Source organism: Lates calcarifer, unplaced genomic scaffold (genome assembly GCF_001640805.2).
Source record: "Lates calcarifer isolate ASB-BC8 unplaced genomic scaffold, TLL_Latcal_v3 _unitig_4587_quiver_601, whole genome shotgun sequence".
Lineage (NCBI taxonomy): Eukaryota > Metazoa > Chordata > Actinopteri > Centropomidae > Lates > Lates calcarifer.
Window position 1 is genome coordinate 211,634 of NW_026116988.1, and position 13,658 is coordinate 225,291.

The window sequence follows — 13,658 nt, forward strand, 5'->3', positions numbered from 1 at the left end:
AGCTGTTTTCACACTGTTCAACAACACAGTTTATGATTACACAGTCAATATGGCTGCCATGAATTTGATTAATCAGAACACGGTAAACATTATTTTGATGATAAATAATGCATAAATAAAGACACAAAACACGGATCTATCGACTTATTTTTTTCCGGATATACCGAAAAATGACACCAGTTTCCACGATGGATTACAAAGCCCCTAGAAGGGGTAGAATCACAAACGAGGGCGTGTTGTAAAGGCAAAATAGAGTGGAGCATGGCAGTTTTTAAAAAGCTGCTACACAAATGCGTTACAGAAATATTAATGAAAGCATCAGACAAGTACTTTTCCAGTCGCCCGCGACCGGAGGGACTTCCACAACACATTTGACACATTTGTCTTATTGGGTTAAAGTAACATGATAAACAGGGGCTATTGTTTCAACAAGAGGCAGTTACAGGGAACAAGGTAAACAGTGTAGCGGTAGAACTAGTGAAGAGGAGTTCTAAAGTCAGCAAACTGACTCAGTGATGAAATTCGCTAACATTAGTTAGCATAAGCCTCTGGTCATACCGGACCAAATGATACTGTAGCAACACCTGAATGTACTGACTTTTCATTTGCAGAAGAATGATTATATTACCTCTGATTTCAAAATTTACATGGTGTCACTAAGCCCAGTCAGACATTTTTGGTATCATTGGTATATCTGAATTACAGACAGTGTGTAAATTGAAAATATAATGCCTCTTCTGCAGCTTTGATTGCAAACATCACCGATGTAAATATAGCTTTTACATAATCAGAAAACATTCCTTAACTTGTTAGATCTGTCAAATGACAGGAAGTTCCAGTCCAGTGTGTTGAATTTTGGTGGTGGGTCAACCCTTTTGTTTACAATAACTTGCACACTAAGCCTTTAATATCTTGCATAATACCTTTTATTTTCTCCTATAACCACATGTGTTTGAGGTGTCTCTTCTTATTGAAAGGGTTAGGGTTAGGGTTAGGGGTAAAGGAGGATGCTTTGGATTTTTGCTTTGGATTTTTCTTTTCATTACTAGACAAAGCATTATTTACTGTTTGAAATATTAGTTGGGGGAACTATGTCTGATTTATTTACATACATGTCTGTAAATGCATGTTAAAGCAGTAGTTTGGTGATTTCATATTCTTGTCAGGAGATACTTACTCATAACTGCTCATTACCATTACTCATAAAAGTGTCACTGAAATGCTGAATACTGTCATCATTTCAATTATTACACTATTTCCAATGTGTAAAGTAAGTGTGCTCTTAATTTTTACATGTTAATGTTATCATAGTTTTTTTTTGTTGTTGTTGTTGTTTGAGCTGATATGACAAAGGAGTCGTACACAAAATGTAGACTGGTTTCAGGGCTGGGTGGAGTCATTATAGTGTAGCGACATCTGGCATCAGACTATCACACAATTCATATAAAAAGACGTGAATGTCTTCTCAGAACTGCACTGGGGTAAAAGTACAGTCACTGAGAATTACGACCTGAACCCCCATCTTCTCCTCAGCCTCCCCAACATTCTGTGATAAGAAGCAGATACAGAACTCTTCCTCCCAAGCCAGGGTCAAAGGTCAAATGGCTAGCTCAGAAAAGACTATTCTAATGAACCACGGTTCATATGGAATTTATGAGTGAACATTCTCTAATCTTCATTCTGTGCAACAAACTTTGTCTTTGCATTAAACATTCAACTGTTACTTTATCAAGAAAGTAACCTGAAAAAGAACTATGCAGATTGGACTCTAAGATCCACAGACCTAACCAGGGTCTTCTCTTCCTTGTTTATCTTTCTCCACACCAGGCCTGTGGTCACAAATTATGTCACATTCCTGTACATCCAGATCAACATTTACTAACACTTTCTCTAATGTTTGAAACCATATGAAATCATTGTCTGAGCATTTTATAAAGAACACCATCTTATTGATCAAATGCTTGTAAGTAATTTGGTGAAAATCAGATTTTTTTTTTTTTTTTTTTTTTTCCAGGTATTGGAATCAAATGATTATTCTTCATGTCTTGCCACTCATTTATTACTAATGATGGACACAATGTATTCCTTTGCAGTTTTATCAGTTAATCAGCTTAATTGTTTTAAGATTTGAAAGTTATGTGTTTTGATCCATGTTTGTATTAATGCATTGTCTTTAAGTGTTAGAACCACCAAGTTTTGTACTGTACAATGTCTTAACTGATCATGCTGGAAGGCGAATATGTGCGCAAGTATTCCAGATTGATAATTTAGAGTTTATTAAGAGATCATATTTCATTCTGAGACAAAGCAAGTGAGGACAATGGATCATGATTGGCTGAGACCACCTCACTCCACCTTTAAACCTGACACTATCCTCAAAGTGAATAAAAACTCTGGCTCACAAAGATAAACGCCTTTGGTTGAAATCAGCTCCAAGCTACACAGCCACTTCCTTTGTTCACTCTATATTGATATTCACCTTATTAATCAATAAATTGTAAATACACGATGTACATCCAGCAGTTTTGTGTGTTTTGTTTCTTTGCAATGGTGAACTGGATCCCTGGATTGAGAAATCACGATCGTAGATATCAGACTGATTAAGATTTACAGTGTGGATATTAAGATTGATATTGATAATAAAATTAATATCCCCAATTTCCGTCCCAAAATTGGACGGTGGTGCCCCATACGAGTGTAAATTGGATTTTACAATTATTATTTTGTGCATTTATGCAACAATAGACTAAAAGAGGAGGCCATGCAGTGTGGATGTATAACATTTGAATGTAGATTGGACTTTAATAATATCAGTATGATTGCTCATACTGATCCAGGTATTGGATCGATGTACCCTCACTAAAAATGTATTAATTTCTCCTGCTAATGGCACTGTGATCAGTCTGCACTTTAGATAAACTTTGATCCCAATGAAAGGATTTTTAAAACTCTTAGATTGAAACCCCCAAACACACCCATCTTCAAAATAAAAAAATAAAAATATTAAACATACGAAAAGACCAGACACCAAGAGAAAAGTTTCTGACATTTTCTAATTGTTTGGATTTTTAGCTTATATCTATTCATATTATTTGTACATAGCTCCTATCTGAGTCAGATGTGGGTTTCTACATTTAGAAACCCACATCTGGGGTTTCTAGATATTTTAGAGATATATTAGAGATCTTATGCTAAATACTATGCTTCTAACTCTGCTTTGTGTCTGTTAAGCTTGTGTAGTGTAGACCTCAGCAGACACACAGTGATGACAGTGACTACACTGAAACAGGGATAGTCATGACCTGACTAACAAGTTTAGTATGACAGCAAAAACTGATATAAATCACAGTTTTGAAAACACAGCAACAGACAGAAACAGAGCAAGGAGAGTACATTAGCAAAAACTAGTCGAAAAAAAAAAAAATATATATATATATATAGAGAGAGAGAGAGAGAGATATAGATATAGATATGTCAGATAACACACAGAACTTTATAATTCCAGGGTCTGCAAACTATTTAATAATGTAATATACAGTAACCTGGCTTTTATACACAAATAATTTGCACATTAAATATTGTTTTGTATTTGTGAGCAAATGAATTTAGACTGGAATAAGTAAAATCATGAATGAGTCATTGTCTTAGTGTGACGAGCAGAGGTGTGTATCTTTGTTTTTCTGTAGGTTTGTTTTAGTTGAATGCTGAGAATGTTTGAAGCGTTTCGTTCTCATGTCACCAGGAATCTGATCTGTCAGTTGTGACTGCTTACGCTGCAGTATCATGCTTGCATAGATTAATTAAAACTGTATTGGCATAGGTACCAAGAGCATCAGGCCAAAGGCATTCCCACCTGTTGACAGCTTCTAGTTTACATCAATCAATGACTAATTCTTTGATCTATGATGGCCTGCAGCAGCAGTGAGAGGACCACGCCTCCATCAAACCTGTCGAACAGCATGTCTTTTAATTACAGAGCAGAACATGCAGTCACTCAGCACAGCACTAAATCAGCATTTTTTAAAATCTGGTCCACATAACATGTTACTGTGATCATAACAGATATGAGCTAAAAAGAAAACTGCAGAAAATACTTTTTGTGACTCTCAGCCTTTTAGTGGCTGTAATTTTATTTCTTTGATGAAAGCAGTTTCTGTTGAAACTGAAATGTGACCTGGGAGAATTGTGAGACCAGCTGATATTCAATCAAAACCAGGTCCAAAAGTTTGTCAAGACAGAGCACAATGTATAAAGCAGAGTTTGAACAGAGTTTCAGAAAAGTCCTCTGGAGCCTGAGAGAGGGAACAAAATAAAACAGATAAATTGTCAAACACTGATACAATCCTAGCTTGGACTGAACACACTCTGCTTCCATCTACAGGCTGAAAACAATATGACACTTTCATCACAGTCATAATTAAATTAATGGCACTGCAGTCACTGCTTTCCTTTTCTAATTCTTAAATTAGGTTCATAACATTTATAAAAACTAAAACTCACTCACTCAACTAAACTGCATTAAGACAGAGGTCAGGTTCTGCTATGCTGTGCAGCACAGTTTCCGACCTCAGCAAAAACATTCAGTACATTATCATGTTCTAACACTAGTGTTCTCACTTTAGAACACACTAACTATCTCAATATGTCCCCTTTCCTGTAGTATTGTGCTCTTCCGTCTCTGTCTCCTCTTCTGTCTCTTTCTGCAGGTATTTCTGCCTCTGGAGCTGTAGAGTCTGATCTGTGATGACAAGTCTCCTGCTGCTCCTACAACTCCACTCAACTTCTGCTGCATTTAGAAATTATTAATACTGCTTTTTGTATTAATGCTACTATTGCATTATCGACTTTGATTTTCATTACACTTATTACCTCTTTTGTATTATTGATACCACTTATCACTATGCGCAGACTATGCAATGTTCTCCTTTCACAATTTTCTACCACTCTCTCCCCCTCTCTCTCTCCTTATTAACCCAACCGGTCGAGGCAGATGGCCGCCCACCCTGAGTCTGGTTCTGCTCGAGGTTTCTGCCTCTTAAAAGGAAGTTTTTCCTTGCTACTGTCGCCTAGTGCTGCTCATGGTGGGAACTGTTGGGTCTCTCTCTTTAATTATAATAATCTAAAGAGTACGGTCTACACCTGCTCCATATGAAAAGTGCCTTGAGGTAACAAGGCAAAGGTATATAAATAAAATTGAATTGAACTGAATTGAACCTTTTGAACCATTTAACCAAATATTCAACTAATATACATCAAAAATCGAAAAAAAAAAAGCAAAGGTTCCCATTAATCTTTTATCATGAAGTTCAGTTTGAAGGGTTATTAAATGCTAAGATATCACATGGCATGTTACATTCTTCTGTGAAGTGGATAGCAGCAGAAATGCTGCTATGTGCTGCAGGGACAGTTAGCACAGTGCTACAGAGTACACACTGGGGGATTTGCTCTCATGTTTGCAGATGACACTGCAGTTCATCACAGGACATTTAGAGTCGGAACAAAGTTTTTTTGAATGGATGAAAAAAAAAACTGAATCAACAGACTGAACCTCTCTTCAAATACTCACCAAGGTGAAAGTTCATGTTGTTAATACATGAGTCAGTGCATCCAGTTCTTGAGGTCATTACACCACCTTCTGGTCCAGGGATTAAAGTACGCATGAATGAAAAGCTAAAACTGTGTTCCAGTCCCAAACTATTACACAGTATACATTCAGTGGTGGAAAGTAACTTCTACTCAAGTACTGTACTTAAGTAAAGTTTGATGTTTATGGTATTTTATACATCACTGCATTTAAGAAGAAAATGTCATACACTTTACAGCACCACATGTATTTATGATGGTACATTAACAAAAATATGTTTATAATGTACAACTGATAGTGTTAAAGATTAGATGTTTCCGACATGTTTCCAACCTGTCATATGAGACTGTCACTTGATCTAATTGATGAATTCTATAATTCCTCCAACACTGGTACAGTTTGCACTACAATGTCATAGTCTACCACGTTCACACATAGTATACAAGAAATCAATATACCTAACCATTTAGTAACTGGAAATGATGCAAATTTGTCACAACCATTGCACAATCCATCTGAACTTTTTCCAGAGGTCAGCAGTTCCTTTGTTTCTTTTGTGTGTTGTGTTAATGAACATCACTGTCAGAAATCTAACAGGGTTTTGTAGTATCACACCTGTGGATACTTGCGTCCAGTAGATGTGGATAAAATGACTCTTTAGTGTGGGTGAGAGGACTGACTGCTGCATTTCTGTACTGGTCTGGTCCAAAGCTGAGTTAATCTGAGTTACTCATTGCCCAGGTATTGACGTGGTCCACAGAACTGACAGCTGAGTGCATGAGGGAGGGCAGCTGATATAAGACTTTGGAGGTCATAAGTGAACATCAGAGGCTTCTGTCTGTCAGTCTGTTTGTTTGTCCATCAGCCGACCATGTTTCAACTGCTGTACTGTCTGCTTCTAGCATCTGGTGTGCTGCTCTGCAACGCCGCCCCCACGGTCAGTGTCTATGTGTCTGTGTACAATCAGGTTTTTATTTGGTTGAGTTTGTTACAAAATGATTGTAAACACAATTATATACATTTTAGATCTTTTCATTAGAAAACTGTGTTCTGATTGTACATACTGTACAGCTCATATTCAGTCTGTTGCTACAGGTTTTGAAGAGTTATTTAAAATTGGCCAAATTCTGAAACAGAATTACAGTAGCAAAAGCTGCTGATACATATCAGGGTATTTTAGGATGCAGAGTGTGGAGTGTGAGGCTTAGGATGTAAATATAAATATAAATATAAATATATTTTTTATAAACATGATAAGAGTATAATTGATTTATTATTAAAATGAGCTCCAAGTGATGTCAATTTTAAATGAAGTTTTCAGTAAATATCCTCAGGCACATTTCAATGCTGATTGGACATGATCCGCTTTTACAGCAGATACAACAGTTTGTAAATTATGTCTCTCTATCCATGGGGTTGGAGGAAAATAGTTATTCATTCATTTATTATCTATACTGCTTATTTGTTAAGGGTTGCAGGGGGGCTGCAGCCTATCCCTGCTGACATTGGGCGAGAGGCAGGGTACACCCTGTACAGTTCATCGCAGGGCCAACATATATAGACAAACAACCATTCACATTCACATTCACACCTATGGTCAATTTAGAATCACCAATTAACCCGCATGGACTGTGGGAGGAAGGCAGAGTACCTGGAGAGAACCCACACAGGCACAAGGAGAACATGGAAACACAGAAAAGGCAGGGCTCGAACCCCGAACCTTTGTGCTGTGAGGAAACAGTGTGCTGCCCAGAGGAAAATACAGTTAGTCAAATCTAACCACAAGTAATCAAATTAAGAATAGTGTTCATCCTCTTAGTTATTCTGTGCTCATCTGGGACTAAAAAATCATTTCTGTTGCTAGGTCGTGACTAAGGGTCTGGTTATTTGCTGTAGTGGTAAACTCGGTTGCATTACAAAAAGGAGTCCACTGACATGACTGATTGTGTCCAGTTATTAGTCAGACCCCATGTATTTCCATGGAAAGGGGAAAAACACTCACAAAAACCTTTTCATTTTGGGAGCAAATTGCTCCTCAACATGAACAGATTTTGATTATACACTTTGCTTTGTTGGTAATAGTTGTATAATCACAATATTACACTGAAGCAAGCGCCTGGATCCTGACTGCATCACTGTCATGCTCAAATGACGTTAAAGCACACCCTCTCGGTTAATATTGCTTAATTCTTCACTACATCTTGATGGACTCTCCATTAGCTGCTATTAAGAAGATAACACTGACTGTTCTGTGTGTTCATTGACAATCAGTGAAACAAAAGATTTTGTTCTGTCCTGATTGAGCTGTTACAGCACTTTGAACTCCTTTCATATAAAATGAAAACTGCTCACATTTGTTTTATGTTGACTTGTCATGAATAAACTCAGTGTGAAAAAGAAAAGCCAAAGATAAAAGCCAAGTAAGTCATAAATAATCTCCACTGTATCTGATGGTAGTTTTTCATCTTAACACGATAACTCTTTTGAGCAGGAGGAACATTAAAGTGGTTACCTTAGTGAAATACTGCTTTGTTTATTTGTTTGTTTGTTTGTTTGTTGTGAGCTACTTAGGCCTAATGCCAGCAGAGTTATCATCTTGTATTACTACTGCTACTAGAGCATTTGGGGTTAGAGTTAAGAGCATTGTGTGGTGATAATTTCATTCCCTTTGAGGCTCTAACTCTGGCGTTGATCACCATTTAATGCACAATTCATGAGATATAATCTACTACCTTACAGTTTTAGTATTTTAGTAGTTACAGTTTTCATACCACAGTATAGTAAGTAAATATGGGGTGCACTGAACACTGTCCTATAGTCCTGGTTATATCATTTGTGAATGTATGAAAACTGATGTTGTGAGAATGAGCAACAGAGGATTAAGTGTAGTCTTGGCTTGTGACTACTGCAGGAAAAACATGGGGGCTCAGATATAAAGTGCCCTTTGATGGTGAAAATTTTGGATGCAGTAAAAGGGACCCCAGCTGGATCAGTGCCACTCAAGGTGTCTCAGAGGGCTGCTGATGGAGGATGGACACAGATTGCTAATGGGTATGTACAGTATGAAACATAAGGTGGAGTATGTTACATGTCTCTGCCCACTAGATCTCACTTTGTGTTTGTCACTGCAGAGTGACAGATGCCACTGGAGAGATCCATAACTTGATCACAGAGGAGCAGTTCCCTGCAGGGGTGTATCGTGTAGAGTTTGATACCAAAGCTTACTGGAAGAATGAGGGGAGCACTCCATTCCATGAAGTAGCTGATGTGAGTATAAACCAGCTGTCACAGCTCCATGTCACCATGATGTGAAGAATTCATATTAATATGGCAAACCCTTTCAGTGTGCTTGCTCCACCTTTGATCTGGAATTCACCTCCAAAACCAGGATATTGTAGGAAATATGGTAGTTATCATAACACTGGTAATGTTAATACTATACTGGAGACAAAGACGGAATAGGCCAGCAGATATAACTCAACACAAATATACCAAGAGATGGGTTAACAGATGTAGACCTACCTGGATGGGCCAGCAGAAACAGACCAAATAAGAAAGGGCAGGAGAAATAAACACACAGTGATATGCCAATAGAGACAGACCAACAGAGATAGACCAGCAGAGAAATCTTAACAAAGAAAGAACAGGAATAAACCAACAAACCAGTAGACCAGCAGAGATAAACTGAAAGAAAGACCACCGCTGACAGACCAATAGAGAGTGGCTAACAGAAACACCAAAAGAGATAACCCAGCAGACATAACCTAAAGACAGATAGCCCTTTTAACATTCATCATCTTGTAATGCACCTGGAGACATATCACTAGGGATGTCTCCTGGGGTCAGGGCCAAATAGGCCCTGCAGAGGGACTTTCCTGCAAACCCTTTGCTCTCCTCCTCTCATTGGTCACCTCAAAGCAGCCCTCCCAAGGAAGTTAAGTAAGTTATAAGAGAATAACCTGCTGGGAGACTTGTCTGACCTTTGCACTGTCTTGGCAGCAGTTTCTGGGAACTTCAGTTGCCTCCACAGGTTGACTTTTAGATTTCATCCCTGTATATGCTAACCAGCTATCCCACAGTCAAGTCTCTTATTGACCATTATTTTATCCACTTCACTTACGACTCCCAGAGCTGCCATCCATCTCAACACCTCTGGTTTCATTCTGCAGCAACTTCTGCAACTTGTCTCCCACCCACTTTTCCTCAGTGGTTGCCTCCATGCTACCTTCTTTTAGCATATTCTCCTTACTCAAGGTCAATAATGCCACAAAGTCTCTCTGCTCTACACAAACATCAACATGTCTGGATAGTCTGTGTCCTCTGTCCAATAAACCACCTCACTCTAAATTGCCTCACTCATGGCTGACACCATCTGAGAGCTATGTACCAATCCCAGAGCTGCTGAGAGAAAATGGCTAACTCCCTTTTCATCAAGCATCAGTGCTGCCTTTACACAACAAGATCAGCAGTACCAGAGACACTTGGACATTCCACCTTCAAAATGATAGTCTGTGCTTGATCACCTCCTTCAGTCACAAACCTCTCAGCTGATATCTTTGCCTCCTTCTTTACTTAAAAGGTCATCAGCAGACAATTCTCTGAACCTTTAAGAAACAACCAGTCTTGCATGGTTTTTGCTGCCTCCTCCAGCCACAAGCTCACCACCTCCCTAATGCAGCCCCTCAGCAGAATGCAAGGGTCCAATAGCAGATCATATAGCAGGTTCGGGCAGTGAAACTGTTAGAATGCAGCGATGCATCTGGTCTTTGATCAGCCTAAAAGGTCACATGTAATTCCATTGCTCATTGACCTCCACTGACTACCCATGACCAACAGAATCAACTTTAAGACACTCATGCTGCCCATAGAACCTGCCGGTAAGCAGCTTGTTGCCCCACCCATCCATTCATGAGAACCTGCTTCACAAATGACCAGTCTATGGAAGGTAACTCTGGAAAAAATGTTAGAAAGTTGCATATAATGCAAGAGGGATCACTTGGAGTGAATCTTGTGGCCACATATTCAATCGCTAAGGTCTGCTTGTGTGTGGTGGGTGGTGTTATAGACAAGAGAGGTTAGCTTCCTCCTTATAGATGGGTTCAGATAGAGATCATATTCACACTTTATATGACGTCAAAATCCACTCTGGTTTCTTTCATGGAGATGAAATGTCCATGTCCAATAATATCCCACCGTACCTACTGCTCGGATGGTCAATTTGTTTGGTTTTGCAAAGAAGTCAATCATTGCCAGCTGATTAGAAACAACAATGAAAGCCAACAGTAGCCAGCTAACTCTCCCGGCATTCCATTTCTATCCATCTATCCATTTTCTACAGCTTATCCAGAGTCAGGACATAATGGAAGCAGGTTAGGCAGGGTGTCCAGACATCCCTCTCCCCAGCAAACATTTTAATATAGGAATAACTTCTCATATTTGCATAAAGTCCCTCCTGGACAGACAATTACAAAGACAGCTAAGAGAGAAGTTTGACAGAAGTTCAAACCCTGGCTGCTCTCTCACCTCCACATAGCTCTCTGACATCAGAAAGGTGTAGGGGAGTGGAGTTTCCAAAGCTAAACCTTAAATTTCAGTTATGATGGACTGTACTGCCCCTTTTGACACACTGTTACACACTGTATAACCTGTGTAAAGGATTATCTTCTGTTTCCTGATCTTATCGTGACACCTGACAGCAGTACACCAGGAAAGTTGTGTAGTCAGGAAAGCAGCAGTATTTACATTAGCACACTGAAGCAGCTGTTTACAGTAGAACATACTGTTTGTACTCACTATGAAGAAACACTTCCTGGAACAACATGGCCAAAACGTGTCTGTTAGTATCTGTCTGCCTTCAGTTTGTTGTGAACAAACTAAAGTTGGTCTGCCACAGCACTCTTAGCTTCAAATTCTGTTGCAACAAAACATTAAACATACTGTATTCGAAATGAAATTGAATTCATTCTTTCAGTGACCATTCACATCAGCCATCTTGCTTCTAACTTCAGTTTCATCTCAGCTCAGACTTGAATAAATAAATGAATATTGTTAGACTTTTATTTCCTTGGCTCCTGTCTTTAACAGTAACTTTATGGTCCACTGTACAGAATTTACTGAGTGTAAATGTGTCTATCATTCTGTCATTTACCCTGCGGCACTGTGTGTGTGTGTGTGTGTGTGTGTGTGTGTGTGTGTGTGCGTGCGCATGCGCAGGTGGTGTTTGAGGCTCATGCTGAAGGTCATCGTCACTATACCCTGGCCTTGCTCCTCAGCCCATACTCCTACACTACCACAGCTGTGGTCACTGATGCACACCAGTGATACACATTACACCGTGGATATTTATCATCTGGCTGAGGTATCAGAACAGTGAGCTGCACAAGGCGGGAGATCTTCTGTTTTTTTTTTTTGGTTTTTTTTTCTTATGTGCTGATCCAAACCAACACAAACCCTTAAAAACACATCAGTGAGTGTTCATCATCATGAACACACAGACTGTAGTTTATTTTGAGTCAGTCCCACACACACCATCCCGTTGGTGTGTCTGAAGCACCAAATGTGGAAAAATCTGCCACTGAAAATAGTCCTTGACAGATTTGCTATGTGTTCCTGCTTGAGTTACTTTAGCTGTTGTCAAAGACACTTCTAAAGTGAAGGTCCTCTACTTTTTATGAAAATAAACTGTACTTTGCACAGGCCAAGGTTGTCAAGAAAAAAGTGCAAATATGATGTTTTAGGAAAAAGTAGGAAAGGTACATAAGCAAAGTTACTGTTACCACGAAATTAATTTGACTGCACTCAACTCCCTTCACAACAAATGTAATGTATCATGGGGAATACTGTATGTCCAAAGCACAAGGAAATAAATCAACTAAACACCAGCTGTGTCTTTCAGAATATGGCAATGAAGTGTTTATTTTGTTTCTGTTGACAAAGGAAAGAAATACATTACAAAGTAACGGTTCAACAGCAAACGGTTCTTAAATTGCCTGGTACCAAAGACTGCCTGAAGTCTGACAATAGAGCTCACCTCACCATGTAAAAAAAAGGGGGCATCAATGGATCAGATGGAAGTTATCACACCAGTGCAGGACAGGTGAAGATACCAAGGTCACTTCTTCTGTTTCACTCCTTGTTTTAGGTTTCATGACATGCTCAGGACATTGCTTAAAAAATTTCTTCACTGTTCAGCCACCAAAAAATACCAACCACTGTGGCCACAAACAGGGATAACGCTGCAGCCATTTAATTAGTGACCGTAAAGCCTAATGGATACTGAATCTTTAAGGCCTATACTGCTAAAACCATAACAAGCAACACCTCATGGCCTTCATCAGCAGATGGTGTTAGTTCAGTTGAAATTGAAATGATTCAGTTGATGTTGATGTATTCAGTGGTGGAATCTCAGGGCCAGCAAGGCCTTCTCTGCTGGTCTAAACACTCACAGTCACTGAATTATATTTTTATATATGTTTTTTGCCATTAATACTATATGTATTAAATTGTTCCCAATAGTTGTTTCTCTTCATCTCATAGCTTTCCTTTTGGTTACGCTGCTTCCAATGCAGTCTGTTTGAGATTTAGTAATGGCATTTATTATGGCTACATGACATGCCTGTCTGTGCTGCAAAGTTCTGTTATACTGTGTTTCTGTTATTGTTCTATTGTTGATGGTTTCTATAGCTGTGATATCATAATGACGGTATTAAGAGGTGGGTTAATTCAGGTAGGACACCAGTGAAGGCCTAGGTGTAAAATGCACAGCCCGCCACTGATGTTATTCATATAAACACCTAACTTAAACACATAAGAAAGATGAGGATCCCTTTGGTAATTTGTTCCTGTTTCTAAATATTGAAATCTTTTTTAGATTCTCAGGTCCATTGGCAGCTGTGCTGGAGCTTTCACTTGCGTCATCCTCCTCAGGAGATGAAGTCTGCCTGTTGTCATGAACTGTATATGTCTCAAAATTCATTTTTTCTGAGGATTTGAAGGACTCGTCATTCCTGCTGGTTTAAAAGCTGAGCTTGACTGATTCCAGAGAAAGATCAATTAATAAGAACAGAAAGACAAG

At 38.9% G+C, this 13,658-nt stretch overlaps 1 protein-coding gene across 1 annotated transcript; it reads left to right on the forward strand.

Annotated features, from left to right (window-relative positions):
* The first annotated feature begins 6,354 nt into the window (after positions 1-6,354).
* Positions 6,355-12,465, forward strand: ttr (transthyretin (prealbumin, amyloidosis type I)). Its single transcript, XM_018701843.2, has 4 exons — positions 6,355-6,521; positions 8,496-8,635; positions 8,716-8,851; positions 11,798-12,465. Exons 1-4 carry the CDS (start codon positions 6,456-6,458, stop codon positions 11,903-11,905), a joined length of 450 nt encoding a protein of 149 aa, XP_018557359.1. The 5' UTR covers positions 6,355-6,455; the 3' UTR covers positions 11,906-12,465.
* Positions 12,466-13,658: the final 1,193 nt, after the last annotated feature.

What these genes read in the sequence shown, in the direction of transcription:
- ttr (XM_018701843.2), top strand. Translation starts at nt 6,456, where the DNA reads ATGTTTCAACTGCTGTACTGTCTGCTTCTAGCATCTGGTGTGCTGCTC. An exon ending in TGGACACAGATTGCTAATGG is followed by an intron (nt 8,636 to 8,715) that starts GTATGTACAGTA and finishes TTGTCACTGCAG; the next exon opens with AGTGACAGATGCCACTGGAG. An exon ending in CATTCCATGAAGTAGCTGAT is followed by an intron (nt 8,852 to 11,797) that starts GTGAGTATAAAC and finishes GCGCATGCGCAG; the next exon opens with GTGGTGTTTGAGGCTCATGC.